General features: G+C 43.1%; 1 protein-coding gene and 1 long non-coding RNA gene across 2 annotated transcripts in view; one reads left to right on the top strand and one right to left on the bottom strand.

Moving 5' to 3' along the window:
* Positions 1 to 16,439, top strand: part of LOC119622615 (uncharacterized) — a 31,760-nt gene extending 15,321 nt beyond the window's left edge. The window contains exon 2 of the long non-coding RNA XR_012090311.1: positions 15,263 to 16,439. This is a non-coding gene — a long non-coding RNA (uncharacterized lncRNA). The remainder of the gene's footprint in view (positions 1 to 15,262) is intronic.
* TMC2 (transmembrane channel like 2) overlaps positions 902 to 18,070 on the bottom strand; it is a 97,848-nt gene continuing 80,679 nt past the window's right edge. Inside the window, exons 18-20 of the mRNA XM_073008974.1 lie at positions 6,695 to 6,773; positions 5,110 to 5,227; positions 902 to 1,119 (exon numbers count right to left, since the gene is read on the bottom strand). Coding sequence (XP_072865075.1) covers positions 902 to 1,119; positions 5,110 to 5,227; positions 6,695 to 6,773 — 415 coding nt within the window. The remainder of the gene's footprint in view (positions 1,120 to 5,109; positions 5,228 to 6,694; positions 6,774 to 18,070) is intronic.

Below are 18,070 nucleotides of genomic sequence, written 5' to 3'. Positions count from 1 at the left end.
TTTTCATTCACTTTCATTTATTTATTTATTTATTTGTAGAGACAAGGGTCTTGCTATGGTGCTCAGGCTCGTCTTAAACCCCTGGCCTCCCACTTCAGCCTCTTAAAGTGTTTGGATTACAGGTGTGAGCCACCACTCCTGGCCAGACTTCTTGTTGTTGTTGTTGTTAAGACAGGGTCTCACACTGTTGCCCAGACTGGAGTGTAGTGACATGATCTTAGCTAACTGCAACCTCTGCCTCCTGGGCTCAAGTGATCCTTCTGCCTCAGCTTCCTGAGCAACTGGGATGACAGGTGCGTACCACCATGCCTGGCTAATTTTTTTGTAGAGATGGGGTTTTGCCACGTTGCCCAGGCTGGTCTTGAACTCCTGGGCGCAAGCGATCCACCCACCTCGGCCTCTCAAAGTGCTGGGGCTACAGGTGTGAGCCACTGTGCCTGGCCTGGACCTTCCATTTAAACCAGCTCATTTCCTCTGGATTGAGAAATGTAGGCCCTTCCACATCTCCCTCCCAGCTAGGGAAGCTGGCAGAAACCCGTGTCCTAAACTGTGTCCCATGGAAAAAGTCTACGAGGGTGGTCATGGCCCTTCCCCAACTCCCAAAATCTGGAGGCGATGTCAACTACTGCGAGTGTGGGGTTCAGAGCTGTCTGAATCAAGATATTGGTGAGGGCAGTTAGTGCAGAGATGCCTCCAGCTTCCCTAAAAGACAGGTGAAGCCACTGTCTTCCTCCTTTGGTAGCTGACAAGGGCCTGAAGGAATCAAAGTTCACACATTCCAAGAGAGGAGAGAGAGCATGTATCTGAGAGGAAAGAGGGGAGAGAACCTCAGTTTGGTATATGGGAAACTGGGGAACTTGAGGATCAGCCCCAGGATGGAGGCTCCCTGGAGTCCCAGCCATCAGTGCGGAGGTCTCTGAGCACTCTTCCCAGAGGCTGACCTCCACAGATGAGTCTGAGATGGGGCATGGCCAGAATCTGGTTTGACTCCAGGGGGCCGAGATATAGGAAGGTGTCCAGAGGCAGGCAGCGCGGTCCGGCTGGCAGAATTGGAGGTTCCAGGACCCTGAGCCTTCTTGTCCATGGCCTGGCTTTGGCTGGCAGAGGGAGGCGTGGTCTCTGGAAAATGAACCAAGACAAGAAAGAGGAAGTGGGAGATTTTGTACAGGTTGAATTGGAGCTCTCTGGAGCCGCCCTGCGGTGTGTGTAGGTTTTAGTCCATTTGGTGATGTGAGAGCTGTCAGATTGTGCTCAGCTGTCTCGGGGTCACCTTGGCCTGGCTTTTGCATAAACACATCTGTTGGAGGAGTATGGTCTGCTGGCTAGAGAACTTGATTTTGAACCCTGGCCTTAGGCTAGACTCTCTGATCCTGGGTTTTCTAGAGTATAAAATTGAGACAAGAATAACAGCAGCTTTGCAGGGTGACTGCCAGGGTCAAATGTGATGATGGAAGGGAAGGGGCTGTGGGAATTGTTTGGAATCAAATCTACTTTCCAATCCTTCATTAACTTGTTTCCTTCCCCTCCTCTATCTCCAAGTTAGGGACAATGACTGCTCTCTACTAAACCCAGTCCCTCTTGTTCTGGGACACAGAAATGGGCTCTGGTTCCCTTGTGGATGAGTGTGGCCTATGCTGGAGTTCCAGGCTTTGATGGGACCACATCCAGGTGTGTCCCCTAAGCTCTTCCCCTTGCACTAGCTTGATGCAGGCAGAGCCACAAGATGGAAGAAGCCAGGGTCCCCATATCAGCACTTGTGGCTGTCAGGTGAAAACACCCAGTTTGAACTTTGTGTTGAGTGAGAAGTGAACTTTTATGGTGTCTGAGCCACTAGCCATTTTGGTCTCTTTGTTGCAGCAGCTAGTATCATTTTAATATAGCTAATACTTAGTAATAATAAATAAATAAAATGCCAGTTACTAAGAAATTGGAATGCTTGTATAAAAAAAAAGGTCAGGCCGAGTGCAGTGGCTCATGCCTGTAATCCTAGCACTTTGGGAGGCCATTTGTGGTGGATCACTTGAGGCTAATATTTGAGGTCAGGAGTTTGAGATTAGCCTGGTCAACATGGTGAAATCCCATCTCTGCTAAAAATACAAAAATTAACCAGGCATGGTGGCAGGTGCCTGTAATCCCAACCACTCAGAAGGCTGAGCAGGAGAATCGCTTGAACCTGGGAGGCAGAGATTGCAGTGATCAGAGATTGTGCCACTGCACTCCAGCCTGGGCAACAGAGTGAGACTCTGTTTCAAAAAATAAAGTTCAGATTCCTAAACTGTCAGTCATTCCTTATGCATCTCATTCACTTCTTTTTTTTTTTTTTTTTTTTTTTGAGACAGAGTCTTGCTCTGTCGCCCAGGCTGGAGTGCAGTGGCCGGATCTCAGCTCACTGCAAGCTCCACCTCCCGGGTTCATGGCCTTTCTCCTGCCTCAGCCTCCCGAGTAGCTGGGACTACAAGTGTCTGCATGCAGATACTGTTTAATTTTAAAACAGAGATGATCTTTGGAAAATGGGATCACCTCAGAGATGGTCTGTTTCAACTTGAACTCTCCTCACTCCTAATTTGAGATGGTCTATGATCACTCCACTTTGAAGCCCCAGGATATTTTCACTTGACCTTAGCCAAAAGGCCGAGAAACAATAGCCCCAAGATACTTTCTTGGGAACTTTTTATGTGGACTTTTCTCACTCTATTATTCTAGATATTCCAGTGCTTCTCTTTTCAGAGAATATAAACTATAGCACACATTGCTTAAAGATGCAGATACATTCTGAGAAATGCATCATTAGGTGATTTTGTTGTGTGACCATCATAGAATGTACTTACCCAAACCTAGATGGCATGGCCTGTTATACACATAGGCTATATGGTTTAGCCTATTGCTCCTAGACTGTAAACCTGCACAACACCTACTGTACCGAATACTTTAGGCAGTTGGAACATAATGGTAAATATATGTGTATGTAAACATAGAAAGGGTAGAGTATGTGAAATATGACACATGGTAAACCTGTCTAGGGCACTGACCATGAATGGAGCTTGCAGGACTGGAAGTTGCTCCAGGTGAGTCAGTGAGTGAGTGATGAGTGAATGTGAAAGCTTAGGACACCACTGTCACTGCTGCAGACTTTATAAACACTGTACACTTAGGTTACACTCAATTTACAAACATTTTTTCTAGACCAGGCACGGTGGCTCAGGCCTGTAATCCCAGCACTTTGGGAAGCCTGAGGCGGGTGGATCATGAGGTCAGAAGTTCAAGACCAGCCTGGCTGACATGGTGAAACCCTGTCTCTACTAAAAATACAAAATATTAGCCAGGCATGGTGGTGGGCACCTGTAATCCCAGCTACTCAGGAGGCTGAGGCAGGAGAATCACTTGAGCCCTGGAGGTGGAGGCGGCTGTGAGCCGAGATCACACCACTGCATTCCAGCCTGGGTGACAGAGCGAGACTCCATCTCAAAATAAAAAAAAAAGTTTTCTTTCTTCAATAATAAACCTTAGCTTATTGTAACTTTTCTATTTTATAAACTTTTAAATTTTAAAAAACATTTTGTCTCTTTTATAATAACAGTTGGCTTAAAACACAAATACAGTGACCACCTGTACAAAAATATATTTTTCTTTATATCCTTATTTGATAAGCTTTTTCTGTTTTTAAACTAAGAATCTTTTTTCTTTTTATGTTTTAAATTTTTCTTGTTAAAAACTAATATACAACACACACATTAGCCTAGGTCTACAAAGGGTTGAAATCATCAATATCACTGTCTTCCACCTCCATATCTTGTCCCACTGGAAGGTCTTCAAGGGCAATAACACACATGGAGCTGTCATCTCCTATGATAACAATGCCTTCTTCTGGAATGCCTCCTGAAGGACCTGCATGAGGCTGTTTTATAGTTAACTTTTTTATATAAGTAGAAGGAATCTACTCTAAAGTATAGTATAGTAAACACATAAGCCAGTAACACAATTATCATTATCAAGTATTCTGTACCGTATATAATTGTATGTGCTAGACTTTTTTTTTTTTTTTTTTTTTTGAGACGCAGTCTTGCTCTGTCGCCCAGGCTGGAGTGCAGTGGCGCAATCTTAGCTCACTGCAAGCTCTGCCTCCCAGGTTCACGCCATTCTTCTGCCTCAGCCTCCCTAGCAGCTGGGACTACAGGCGCCCGCCACCACGCCCGGCTAATTTTTTGTATTTTTAGTAGAGATGGGGTTTCACTGTTTCAGCCAGGGTGGTCTTGATCTCCTGACCTCGTAATCCGCCCACCTCAGCCTCCCAAAGTGCTGGAATTACAGGCTTGAGCCACCAGGCCTGGCCTAGACTTTTATGTAACTGGCAGTTCAGTAGGCTTGTTTACATCAGCTCACAACAAAGACATGAGGCCGGGCGTGGTGGCTCAAGCTTGTAATCCCAGCACTTTGGGAGGCCGAGATGGGCGGATCACGAGGTCAGGAGATCGAGACCATCCTGGCTAACCCAGTGAAACCCTGTCTCTACTAAAAAATACAAAAAACTAGCCGGGCGAGGTGGCGGGTGCCTGTAGTCCCAGCTACTGGGGAGGCTGAGGTAGGAGAATGGCGTAAACCCGGGAGGCGGAGCTTGCAGTGAGCTGAGATCTGGCCACTGCACTCCAGCCTGGGCCACAGAGCGAGACTCCGCCTCAAAAAAAAAAAAAAAACAAAGACATGAGTAATGTGTTTTGTTACAATGTTGACAGTTACGTCACTTGGCAATAGGAATTTTTCAGCTCCATTATAATCTTATCTTATGGGGCTGCTGTATATGTGTTCCATGGTTGATCCAAATGTTATTAAGGGGTGTATGACGGCACTACTGCCAGCTGGTATTCACTGGCTCATTCTCTGTGCCAGGAATTCTGGTAGGCACTTTACATGCATGATTTCATCTCATCTTCACCATCCCATGAGGCAGGTGCTATGATTGACCCCTATATTCACCTGCCCAACTTCATCAGCTAATAATTGTTAGGATTCTGATTTCAATCCCAGAACAGTCTGATTTCACACTGTTTCATAGGCTCTTTACACCTTTCCATGTGACCTTGTAAAACGTAATCATCATGACAAAGAGCTTACCTTCCTTGGTGAGTTGGAGCTGGGTGGCATTTTTGGAGCTGCTTTTAGGTGTGTCCCCTGAATCTCTGGCTGTGGCTTTGCCTTTCACAGATTTGTGGCTCTTCTCAACTTCACGGAGCTGCACAAAATAATGAACTGTTGGTCCTGGCCCAGGAAATGGGTATTTGAGGCTCAGAGGTGCTGAGAGTGATTTTTTTTTTTTTTTTTTTTTTTTTTGAGACAGAGTCTCGCTCTGTTGCCCAGGCTGGAGTGCAGCAGCATGAACTTGGGTCACTGCAACCTTTGCCTTCTGGGTTCAAGCGATTCTTCGGCCCTCAGCCTCTCAAGTAACTGGGATTACAGGTGTGTGCCACCATACCTGGCTAATTTTTGCATTTTTAGTAGAAACAGGTTCACCATGTTGGCCCGGCTGGTCTTCAACTCCTGACTTCAGGTGATCCACCGGCCTCGGCCTCAGAAAGTGCTGGGATTACAGGTGTGAGCCACCATGCCTGGCCTGTTTTCAGTTCTTGGTAACTACCTTAAACTGCCTGTTACTGGTCCTCACAACTGACTGGAGAGGGCAGCCTGAGGCTCTCAGATTCGCACAGCTATTGAAGGAACATGTGGCCAGAGGACAGCAACCCTTCCAATCCTCTATTTCAGTGGTTTTTTGTACCTGGGCAGGAGCCCAGCGAGATTAACAGAAGAAGGGGCTTGGCACGGTGGCTCATGCCTGTAATCCCAGCACTTTGGGAGGCTGAGGCGGCTGGATCACGAGGTCAAGATATGGAGACCATCCTGGCCGACATGTTGAAACCCCATCTCTACTAAAAATACAAAAATTAGCTGGGTGTGGTGGTACATGCCTGTAGTCCCAGCTATTTGGGAGGCCAAGGCAGGAGAATCACTTGAACCTGGGAGGTGGAGGTTGCAGTGAGCTGAGATCATGCCACTGCACTCCAGCCTGGTGACAGAGCGAGACTCCATCTAAAAAACAAAAACAAACAAAAAAAAATCCAGAAGAAGGTGTGGATGGGGGGACCAGTAGCAAGACAGATGAGATTCATTCCGGAAGAGGCAGAGAAAGCAAGGACAGGGCTTAGGGAGGGTTAGGGTCTGAATTTTAGGGAGTATGTGTGTGTGTCAGGAGAGAGCAGTCAGAAGTAGGGTATCAGCTGGGATGTTGAGACAGGCTTCCCACGTGTGAAGGAGACTCAGGAGATCTTTTAGGCTAAAGGGCACAAGAAATACGTCATTTTGACAACATTTCTTTTAGTATTTAAATATTCACTTGAATCTGTAGGTATTACTGTGGGTACTGGCTTTTTCTGTATGGGCGTTGGTTGAACTCACTGAATTTCTCCTGTTCTATAGCAGCCCGTCGACATTTAAGTCATTATTGTCACAAATCACCAAATAGCCTCAATAATATAAATGCATGCTGTTGAATCTCACAAGGCTACTTGCTATGATACAGATATTTTGGTATTTGGTTTAGAAAAAAGCCATTTAGATAACACAGCTGGGCTCACACAGCAAATTAGCAAAAACCAAAAACGTGATTTCTTTTTACCCTCCAGGAGGAAACTTCCAACAGACTCACCGCTTGGATTTTCTTCCTCAGCTGGGCATTAGCTCGGGAAAGGCTTTTGGAAACTGAGTTCAGGTAGTAAATGGCCAAGCTGCAAGAGAAAAGCATGCCTCCTGTGGTCCTGTGATCTTGGCAGATGACAGGAGCTGGGCATCTTTCTTGGAGAATCAAGGCAGGATTCCTGGAATAGTTACTGAGGCTTTAGGTAGAGGGTAGGTGTCCTACCATCTTCTTTTCTCAGTGTGGAGAAGGTCCTGGATGCCCCTGCATCCTCTCTATTTCATTACGCATGGGCATGACTATATAGCTCTAGCTCTGAGAGTGCTCAGTAAAGGTTGGCTGGAGGAATCATCCCTCTTCTGGGAAATCTGAGGTGGTCAGAGGGTGGCAGGGTTTACTGACTGCAGAAGAAGCTGGTCACATTTCCTGTGCACCTGCCTTGTGCCAAGCTCTGTGCCATGTGCACAGTCCACCCCCACCCCACCCCATCTCATTGACTTTGATAAAAATACCGTGAAGCAGAGAGTAGACTTCTATGTTTAAAGACCTGGGTCCTGGGACTCAGTGAGGTTAAATAATTTGCCAAGGTCATCCCACCCATTAGTACTCTTTGCAGCCCACATTGGAAACCAGTACTTTTTCTACAATTTTCAAGTCCTGAGAGGGGAGAGGTAGAGGTGTTAAGAGACCTGTTCTAAGTTTGCCTAAGAAGCACAATTGCAGACGCTCTGAAGGCCTCCTGCTCAAAGTGCCCTAGCATGTCTGGCCCTGACCTTATGGGTTTTAGAGTCCAGCCCCCATAGGCTTGCTGGATGTCTGGGTGTCCTTTGAGGCTGCAACCCAGGCTTTCTTTTCACAGGACCTAAGATCTGGGGTTATGACTACACAGGACACACAAAAGCCAGGGTGCCACCTGGAGTGGATGCTTTGCCAGCCTATTATCTGCTAGCTTTTAATGTCCATCCTTATTAGTAGATTTTCTCCATGACTTTCAAGCCTCAGCTGCTCCAGCTTTGGTCTCCAGAACCTTCCCTCTCAGGGCTAGGCCATCCATAGCTGCCTCAGTAGAGCCTGTGAGCCTTCTCCAGCCAGAGAAGAGGAGTCCCATGGTCCTTGGGGCAGGGCGTAGGTCAGAGGCTGTCAAGTGAGCCTTCTGAAGCAAGGATTCAGAGAACTGTGAGGGAGGGGAGGAAAGAATAAAGGACAGGTGAAGAGACCAATTTCTGTTATGTAAGGCTGTTACTCTGGGCCAGGCCTTGCCATTCACCTAATTAGCCCATTTTTTTAAGGGAGGAATCAGAGGTCAGAGAGGTGACTTGTCTGGCTCAAGATCACATGCCCAGCAAATGGTGGATAAAATGCTCATGGGTGGCTATGTACCTCCCAAGGTTGTTTACAAGTTTAGCATTTCTCTTTGGTGCCTTCGGGGTCAGGTTTGGTGTCTGGGTTTCAGAATTTCTCCAGGAGGGCACAGGGCAATCCAAGTGGTCACTATCATGTCATCCCTGTCATGCCAGCAGCAGAGGAAATTGGAAATCAAGGATATAAAACAACATGCAAGTGTTTGCTGTTGGCAATGACAGTATTCAGGGCACAGAGCAGACCTTCAAGAATGGGTGTTACATGAATAGATGAACAAATGAAAGGATTCTACATTCACTCCGGCCCCCTTAGGGCCCTGGAATCTCTGTGAGTCCATGTTCATTTCCAGTAAGCTACCAGAGAGGGTGCTGAAGGAGAGGCACCATTGCAGAGTGTGGAGCTCCAGTTCCCCTTCAGGCTGGCAGCCCTTGAGCAGCAGCCAGGAAACTGACCACAGGGTTGGGGGAGTCTGGTTTCATCAGACTATCCTGGAGCTGAAGAGAGCCCTGATGGGGAGCAGCCATTTCTTGAAATACTTTTTGGGAATTTCAAACCATAAACAGACAGAGACAAAGAGATATTTCTAAGGAACAACAAAGATGATAGTCAAAGAGGGAAGGTTTTAACAAAGTCTTTAAGCCCACCCAAGGCTAAACTAAAGTTCAATTGGATGTCAGCAAATTGGCAAAGATCTCTGAAAATCCTCTCTTCCTTAAAAGCAATGAGAATGCCAGCAAAAATAGTCAGAATCAATTTTTTTCAGAACTCAAAATTAACCAAACGTTTGCAGCAAATCTAGGGAGTGTCTTTTCTTTTCTTTTCTTTTCTTTTTTTTTTTTTAGAGTCTCGCACTGTCGCCCAGGCTGGAGTACAGTGGCGCAATCTTGACTCACTGCAACCTTTGCCTCCCGGGTTCAAGCAATTCTCCTGCCTCAGCCTCCCAAGTAGCTGGGATTACAGGTGCCCAATACCACACACAGCTAATTTTTTGTATTTTTAGTAGGGATGGGGTTTCACCGTGTTGGCCAGGCTGGTCTCAAACTCCTGACCTTGTGATTTGCCTGCCTTGGCCTTGCAAAGTGCTGGGATTATAGGTGTGAGCTACTGCGCCCGACCTTTTCAAGGAAAACAGCTAAATCTCAGAACAGTGAGTTTTGCAGCATCTAAGTTGCCTTGTATCCCCTCTCCTACCCAGTTCTGTAGTAGGTTTGAAAACCAACAGCCCAAAATTTTGGTGAAAATCAGTAGCCTGGCAGTCACTGGAGGAGGTAGAATGGATTTGGAGCACCTTAAAATTCTCATACCCAGAGAATTGTCATTATTTGATTTATCCAGTGGTTGATACTACTCACAAGGCTATCTTTATTTAACCTGGCTCAGAGCCCAATCAGTGTGAACAACCTTTTCTCTGAGATTGGCAAAAGCAATCAGAGGCAATTGTTGAACATCATGGCTGTGCGAAGTGTTGCATGACAGCTGGGGCAAACAATAGGCTAACCAAAAAGCTTAAAAGGAGAACTGGGGAATGAGATGTCCAATGGGGGCTTTAAAACACTTTCAACTATTCCTGGGAATCTAGAGAACTGTGTGCATGATGTGTAAGGCTCTGTGCCTGTCCAGGGCTGTTTATATGTCCAAGAACGACTTGAGAAGGCCCTAAGCTCTCACCTCTGGTAACCTTGAGTCTCTGAACAAGCAGTCAGTGAGAGCTAAGGTAGAGTTGTAAACTGCCTGGTTGAATGTTGAAGGCATACCCCAGTACATACACAGAGCCTCTTGGGAAATACTGGGAGTCTTACTGGTTCCAGACATGTAAGAAAATGTCTGTCCAGTCAGTAGGTGACTACTAAGCTAACAGAGTACAGACTTTAGTGGCCACACACAACAAAGAAAACAGACTTTACATAATTAGTTCAGAAAAGCTACCAAACAAGAATAACAGCAACAATTGTAACAACAAACAGCAACAACAACAAATGCATGGAAGGGAGGAGAACCTGATTTCCATGGCTGCCATATAATATTATTTAAGATAACCAGTTTTCAACAAAAACTAGTAAGACATGGCTGGGTGCAGTGGCTTACGCCTGTAATCCCAGAACTTTGGGAGGCTGAGGTGGGCGAATCACGAAGTCAGGAGTTCAAGACCAACCTGGCCAACATGGTGAAACCCCGTCTCTACTAAAAATACAAAAAATTAGCTTGACATAGTGGCAGGTGCCTGTAATCCCAGCTACTCGGGAGGCTGGGGCAGGAGAATCACTTGAGCCCAGGAGGTGGAGGTTGCAGTGAGCCGAGATCTTGCCACTGCACTCCAGCCTGGGCAACAGAGCGAGACTCTGTCTCAAAAAACAAACAAACAAAAAACACTAGTAAGACATACAAAGAAAAAAGAAAGTCTGGCCCATACACAAGGGGAAAAGTAGTCAATAGAAACCATTCCTGAGGAAACCTCAATGCTGCATTTAAGAGACAAAGACTTTAAATCAGTTATGTTAAATACGATCAAAGAATATGATCAAAGAATTATAGAAAACCATTTCTAAAGAACTGAAAGTATCAAAATGGTGTCTCACCAAATAAAGAATTTTAGCAAAAAGAAATAAATAACCAAATAGAAATTCTAGCGTTGAAATCTACAATAACTGAAATAATAAATTTCCTGGAGGTTCCCAACATATCTGAGTTGACAGAAGAAAGAACCAGCCTGGCCAACATAGTGAAACCCATCTCTACTAAAAATACAAAAATTAGCCAGGTGTGGTGGTGCACGTGTGTAATCCCAGCTACTCAAGAGGCTGAGGCAGGAGAATTGCTGGAGCCTGGGAGGTGGAGGCTGCAGTGAGCCGAGATTGCACCACTGCACTCTAGCCTGGGTGACAGAGTGAGATACTGTCTTGGGAAAAAAAAAATATCAACGAACTTCAAAATAGATCAATTGAGATTATCCAGTCTGAGGAACAGAAAGAAAAAAGAATGAGGTAAAATAACAGAGCCTATGGGACAACATCAAATGTATCAGCACATGCCTAATGGGAATCTGAGGAGGAGAGGAAAGACAGAAAGGGTCAGAAAGAATATTTGAGTAAATAATGACTATTTTAATCAGATTTCATCCCCAAATATGATGAAAAAAATATTAATTTACACAGGAAACTCAACAAATTCCATTCAGGATAAACTCAGATCTATTCCTAGACATATCATAGCAAATTAAAAAAAAAAAAAAAAAAGCCATAGTCAAAGAGAGAATCCTGAAAGAGAGAAACAAATAATCATATACAAGAAAGCCTCAGAAAGATTAACAGTCCATTGTTTTTCCATATAAACCTTGGAGGCCAAATGGCAGTGGGATGACATATTTGAAAGATTGAAAGAGAAAGACTATAAACCAAAAATTCTAAATCCAGCAAAACTGTTTTTCAAGAATGAAGGAGAAATTAAGTCATTCCCAGATAAAAACTAAGAGAAGTAATCACTAGCGGACCTACTCTGTAAGAAATGCTAGAGGGAGCTCTTTAGGTTAAAACGAAAGGACACTAGACAGTAACCTGAATCTACATGAAGAAATAAGAGCACTCGTAAAGGTAACTACATGGGTTAATATAAAAGCTAATATCAATATAGTCTTTGTAACTATTTAGTTGGCATAAAATGTATAAAGATGAAATTTGTATGGCAGAAACAACCTGAAGGAGAGAGGAGGAAATGAAGTTGTATAGGAACAAAGTTTTTGTATACTATTATAATTAAGTTGGTATTAATCCAAAGTAGTTTGTTATAAGATATTAATTGCAATCTCCAGGGCAATCACTAAGAAAATAACTAAAACAAAATATAGTAAAAGAAATGACAAGGGAACTAAAATTATATACTAAAATCTTTAACCCAAAAGAAGGCAGTAATGGAGGAATAAAATAACAAAAATACGTAAGACATATGGAAAACAGCAGACATAAATGCTAACTTATTGGTAATTAAATGTAAATGAATCAAACACTCCATATAAAAAGCACAGAGTGACAGAATGGATAAACACTATGCTTCAGCTATATGCTGTTCCAAAGAAGCACACTATATTTTATTTTATTTAGCGAGAAGGTCTCACTGTCACCCAGGCTGGAATGCAGTGGCACAAACATGGTTCACTGCAGCCTCAACCTTTTCGGTTCAAGCAATCCTCCACCTTGGTCACCTGCCAAGTAGCTGGAACTACAGGCACGTGCCACCACACTCAGTTAATTTTTAAAGTTTTTGTAGAGATGGGTCTTGCCATGTTGCCCAGCCTGGTATCAAACTCCTGGGCTCAAGCAATCTTCCTGCCTCCCAAAGTGCTGGTATTACAGGCATGAGGCACCACACCCAGCCTAAAAAGGCACACTTCAGATTTTTAAGGTAAAAATAGATTGAAAGTAAAAGGTTGGGAAACATATTAAGGCAAAAATAGAGACAAATGGGATTGTTTTTTAATTGTGAAAGGGTCATTTCATCAAGAAAATGTAACAAGTAAAAACATATATGCACCTAACAACACAGCCTTAAAACATATGAAGGAAAAACAGAATTTAAGGGAGAGATAATGGACAATCCAATAATAATAGTTGGAAATTCAATGCTTTACCTTCAGTAATAGAAACAATTAGAAGGTCAACCAGAAAATAGTAGACTTGAACAACTCTAAAAGTTCTATCCAATGCCATCAACTCCTTTTCCTGAGCCTTGAATTTATCAAGGCTCAAGTTCAATATTTATTGTTTTCTACAATCCTAATCCCTTCTTCGTCTAAATATTTTTTGGACTTATTATTTGTCATAGTTTTTAAGTCTTACTGATTAGATGTTTTAAATTCAGTCTCAAAGCATATTTGAAAGTGGTACCTTATTGTCTGCATTAGGGGTCAGCAAACTTTTTCTGCAGAGGGCCAGGCAATAAATATTTTAGTCTTTCTAGACAATACATTCTTTATCACAACAAGTAAATTTTGTCTTTTTTTGTGAAAAACAGTCATAGATAATAAATAAATGAATGAGCATGAATGTGTTCCAATAAAACTTTATTTAACAAAATCAAGTGTGGTCTGGATTTAGCTTGTGGACTATGATGACCCCTGGTCTACACCAAAGGAAAAAGATTCTGGCATAGATAGCCATTATACAGGCTGTTTACTGCATAAAAGGCACCTGACTAAGGGGGTGACGGTTGGCTGAGATCTATCCATATTCTGTTTGTCAAATGTGCCCCTTGGCATGGGCCTGCCTCTGTCTGAAGGAGTGGGCACCTTTAAAAAATTTGCACAAGGTACTACATGGGCTAGTGGTGGCCCTAAATTCACCACCGCCTTTTGAGGTCACTTTTTTTTTTTTTTAACTTCTGTAAGAAATCAATAATCAGGAAAGTTACTCCACTTTCCTAATTTCCTGATTTCTTATACCTATGTTACAATGACTTACATTCCCTGGTTGTTTTCTTCCTTATTTCATGAATACACTTATCTCAGCCCTCCAAAAAAGCAGCACTGTGCTTAACTGAAAACATTAAAAGCATTCCCCACCCTGTAAATGCAGGAAAAATACAAAAATATATTTTATCACCAAATATGAATTAACTTGTTTTTCCCATGGAAGCTACTAATTAATCCTACAGAGAAAAAAAGATCTAAGAATTAAATAAAATATAACATTTTCATTGTTTACAAATGAGAAAATGACCTGGAAGATTCAAGAACTTTGGTCGAGTAAATATTATAAACAATACACTCGTAGGGTGACTGTATTAGCCTGTTTTCATACTGCTTTAAAGAACTACCCAAGACTGGGTAATTTATAAAGGAAAGAGATTTAATTGACTCACAGTTCAGCATCGCTGTGGAGGCCTCAGGAAACTTACAGGTGGAAGGTGAAGGGGAAGCAAGGCACCTTCTTCACAAAGTGGCGTGAAGGAGAAGTGCCGAGCAAAGTGGAAGAGCCCCTTATAAAACCATCAGATCTTGTGAGAACTCACTATCACAAGAACAGCATGGGGGAAACTGCCTCTATGAACCAGTTGCCTCCACCTGGTCCCTCCCTTTAAATGTGGGGACTGTGGGGATTACAATTCAAGATGAAATGTGGATGGGGACACAAAGTCTAGGTATATCAGTGACTGAATACAAAATTTATATATAGAAAATAAATAGCATTTACATAGAAAAACAAAAACTAGTGAGAAAGTGTGATGAAAACACTATCCTAATTTAGTATAAAACAAAAAGATGAAATGCAGAGGAATATATTTAATAAGAAATGTGCATGAAATTTATGAAGAAAACTTAAAAATATTGAGGGACATAAATGAACAAATGATAAGGAATATGGTATTCTTGGATTGGAAAACTTAACAACATAGGCATGCCAATTTTTTCTGACTTTTTTTTTTTTTTTTTTTTTTTGAGACAAGAGTCTTGCTTTCTTGCCCAGGCTGGAGTGCAGTGGCATGGTCTTGGCTCACTGCAACCTCTGCCTCCTGAGTTCAAGTGATTCTGCTGCCTCAGCCTCTCAAGTAGCTGGGATTACAGGCACACACCACCACAGCTGGCTGATTTTTGTAGTTTTAGTAGAGACGGGATTTCACCATGTTGGCCAGGCTTGTCTCGAACTCCTGACCTCAGGTGATCTGCCTGCCTTGGCCTCCCAAAGTGCTGGGATTACAGGTGTGAGCCACCATGCCCGGTCTTCTTTCTGACAAACATGATCACAGATTATTTTTGTTGTTGTTTTGGTGCTAGGCAACCTGACTCTGGAAAATCAAATAAACAAAGAGAGCAAAGACTTCTTTTTCTGGTCTTCACTGAGGGACTTGTATTGGTCCAGCTCTGCAGAGAAAAACAACTGTAAATGCTGAGCAAAATTTACAAAACTGTAGTTTAAGACATGGGAGAGTGACAAAACAGGCAGACTAAAGGGGCTGGAAGCTTAAGAGAAGGGAAGCATGTGAGGTGAGCTCTACATTCCTCCAGGGTTTCTCCCTGAGAGTATTTTCCAATTTGTGACCCAGAAGCAGAGTCCAAGCAGAAAGTGGAAATCCTACAATGTGGAGAAGATACAGGTCAGAGTTAATTACTGCCAGAGTCTTTGGGACTTGAGGGACAGAATCCCAGAGAAGAACAAATTGCTGATAAATAAGCCAAACTCTGCGTACATATTGCCCTCAAATGATTGACCAATTCTTTAATTGCTTCAGGAAGCCCAGAAGAAAATGACACCAGGGAGGCTGAAGAGCAGAGCAGAGATTTCACAGTGGCTGTAGCAGTACTACTGGAGAAAGAGTATAAGCAAAGACTGCAGAATTGGGAAAAGAGAATGGGTTTCAAGCCCCGCCAAGGTGGAGGGTGTTGGAGGCTGAAAGAATAAGGGTCGTGATCAACTCAGTATACCACTGGAGGCTATATGAGTAAACAGCAAACTGTTCTCATGAATGCAGGATGTTGGCAAGCTGACCACTATGTCGGCGCCCAGAAGGAATGCTGAGGGCAGTCACACTCCCAGCGCAGTGTTTCTTGTGATTAGGCACATCTGAGGCCTGTTAGCAATGATGTGAACCTGTGATCAATCAAACAGCTGACCAATCATTACCTCCTTCTCCCTGCTCTTTCTACCCAATAAATATGAAGGACTGTAGAAGCTCAAGACTGCCTTTGCTCACTAGAAGCATGGAGTTCCCTGACCCCTTCTTTAAAACAAATCCTTTTTTCTTTGTCTTCATTTCTGTGTTTGTCCTCCTTCGTTCAGTCCTGTAGTAACTGTCACAAGAGGGAATTGGTAAACACTGTAGGCTTTCAGTTGAGACCCCTAAAAGACTGCTCAATAGTAAGGATCACGTTGTATGAGTAAGGTTAATGTCTTGGAAATAGGGTGAAACTGAAATAAATCAGCCCTGAGAAAGCCCAAAGCTAGCAATGGCAAACTATTTTCCAAAGATGGCCACAATACTATGACTCCCATATTACATGTGCTTCTAGAATCTTGCCATTGCATCAAGAGATGAGTCTATATTTCTTTCTCTTGAACCTGGGTATCCCTTTGTGATTGCTCCAATAGAGTATGGCAGGAGTAAGTAAAGATGCCATGTATATCCACTGCATTCTCTTGGGATGCTTGCTCTTGAAACTCAGCCACCATGCTATGAGGAAGCCCAAGCAGCTTGTGGGAAGGAAGTGAGGCCTCTAGTCCATAGCCCTTGTTGAGTTTCCAGGTGATGGCTGGTGCCAGCTGGCCAGTCATGTGAGTGACCATCTTGAAAGTGGACCCTCCAGCCTCCAGCTGAGCTGACCCAGATGATGTTGAGTAGAGAGGAAAAGAATGATTCCTGCTGAATCCTACCGAAATTGCAGATTCATTAATAAAATATTATTTTTCAATTTTGGGGGTTGTTTCTTATGTAATAATAGATAGCTAAAACATCAAGCCTTGACAGGATTAAGTGATCTCCTAGTATTTCATTTGCCTTTCTGGGAAAAAACCCATCCCCCTGGGGAAAGATAACATTATTCATAGCCTCTATAATTTTTCATCCACATGTCTGAAATCTGGTAATTACATGTCATGCTAAAAGTAGAGCTGATGATAAACAAGAGGAAAACAAATGACAACAAAAATACACCCAGGTGGTTCAGAGATTGGAATATCAGACTGGGATTTTAAAAATAATTATAATCACTATGTTCAAGAAAATAGAAAGTTGGAGAATTTCACTAGAGAGTTGGAATTTATAAATAACAGTCAAAAGGAAATACAACCACTTTGGAGAGCAATTCTGTAAGATCTAAAAAGATTGAAGAAACACATCTGATGACCCAAAATTCTGCTTCTAGATGTCCACCTTAGGGAAACTCTCAGAATTGTGCAAGGAGATATATACAAAATGCCGGCTGCAGTGCAGTTTGCAATAGCTGAAAACTGGAAACAGCCTAACTATCTCTAAGCAGAGGAATGAATGAACTGTGGCTTATTCATGCAATGGAACATAGAAGAGCCTTCAAACGTGTGCTCATGTATCCACATGGATAAATCCCCCAACATAATGTTGATTGAGGAAAAGCATGTAATGTGAGTCATTCATGAAAAGGTTTAGAACTCTGGAAACAGTAGTATACACACATATGATTGAAAAGTACAAAATATGCAGGGAAACAATTAAATATACTCTGAATAATAGTTACCTTTGGGGAGGGAAGAAGAAAGGATTAGGTGGGGCTTGAAGTGCATCCGTAATGTTTTATTTCTATTAAGAAGAAAGATAAACCTGAAGTAAATATTGCAAAATATTCACATCTGTTGAATCTTGTGATAGTGTACATGGTTGTCTGTACTCATTTGTATGCTGGGAATATTTCATAATTTTTTTAAAAGCATGCCAAAATATGTTTTTTTAAATAAAGAAAAATGCTAACATTTTTACTAGCACGTTTTTTGATGGCAGCAATTCCAATCCAAGACTCTGGCTTCCTGCTTTTCTTCCCTAGTTCCTTCCTTGAGCATTTACTGTTTGTGTACTATGCTCTAGGCATTAGGCTGGCGCTGGGGATACAGAGATTTTCAAACTTGTTCTCTAACAGTTGTTGACGGGGACAGTGATGAAGGAACCAGCTTGTTCCAGTGCATAAGCTGCTCAATCGAGTAGTGCTGTGGGCCCAGCCAGGATCAGGCCGAATCACCGTCCAGCTTCCTGAGAGGCTCAGAGCCCACAGGTCTTTGATATTTCTAGTGAGCATTTTAGTGGGAATTGTTGCAGATAATGTCAGGGCTCACCCAAATTTTCAGTGTGCTCCGAAAGACTTGCACTTGCTGGTGCTCTCATCTCTGTTACCAGAAGCTTCCCTTTCATCTTGGGCCCCTCACTCACACCCCTTGAAGCTATTTTACCCATGAATGACGCTGGGAGCTGGTCTACAAATGCCCCGGATCCTTTGCCCTTAGCAGGGGATAAGTCTGAGGCATACTGCCTCCCAGAATCCTCACAGTGATAACCATGCACTTTCCTTTCCCTTCC

The sequence above is a fragment of the Chlorocebus sabaeus genome, chromosome 2 (genome assembly GCF_047675955.1).
Source record: "Chlorocebus sabaeus isolate Y175 chromosome 2, mChlSab1.0.hap1, whole genome shotgun sequence".
In the NCBI taxonomy this organism is placed as follows: domain Eukaryota; kingdom Metazoa; phylum Chordata; class Mammalia; order Primates; family Cercopithecidae; genus Chlorocebus; species Chlorocebus sabaeus.
Note: the sequence above shows the minus strand (reverse complement) of the source record. Positions and strands in the feature narration are given on the sequence as shown.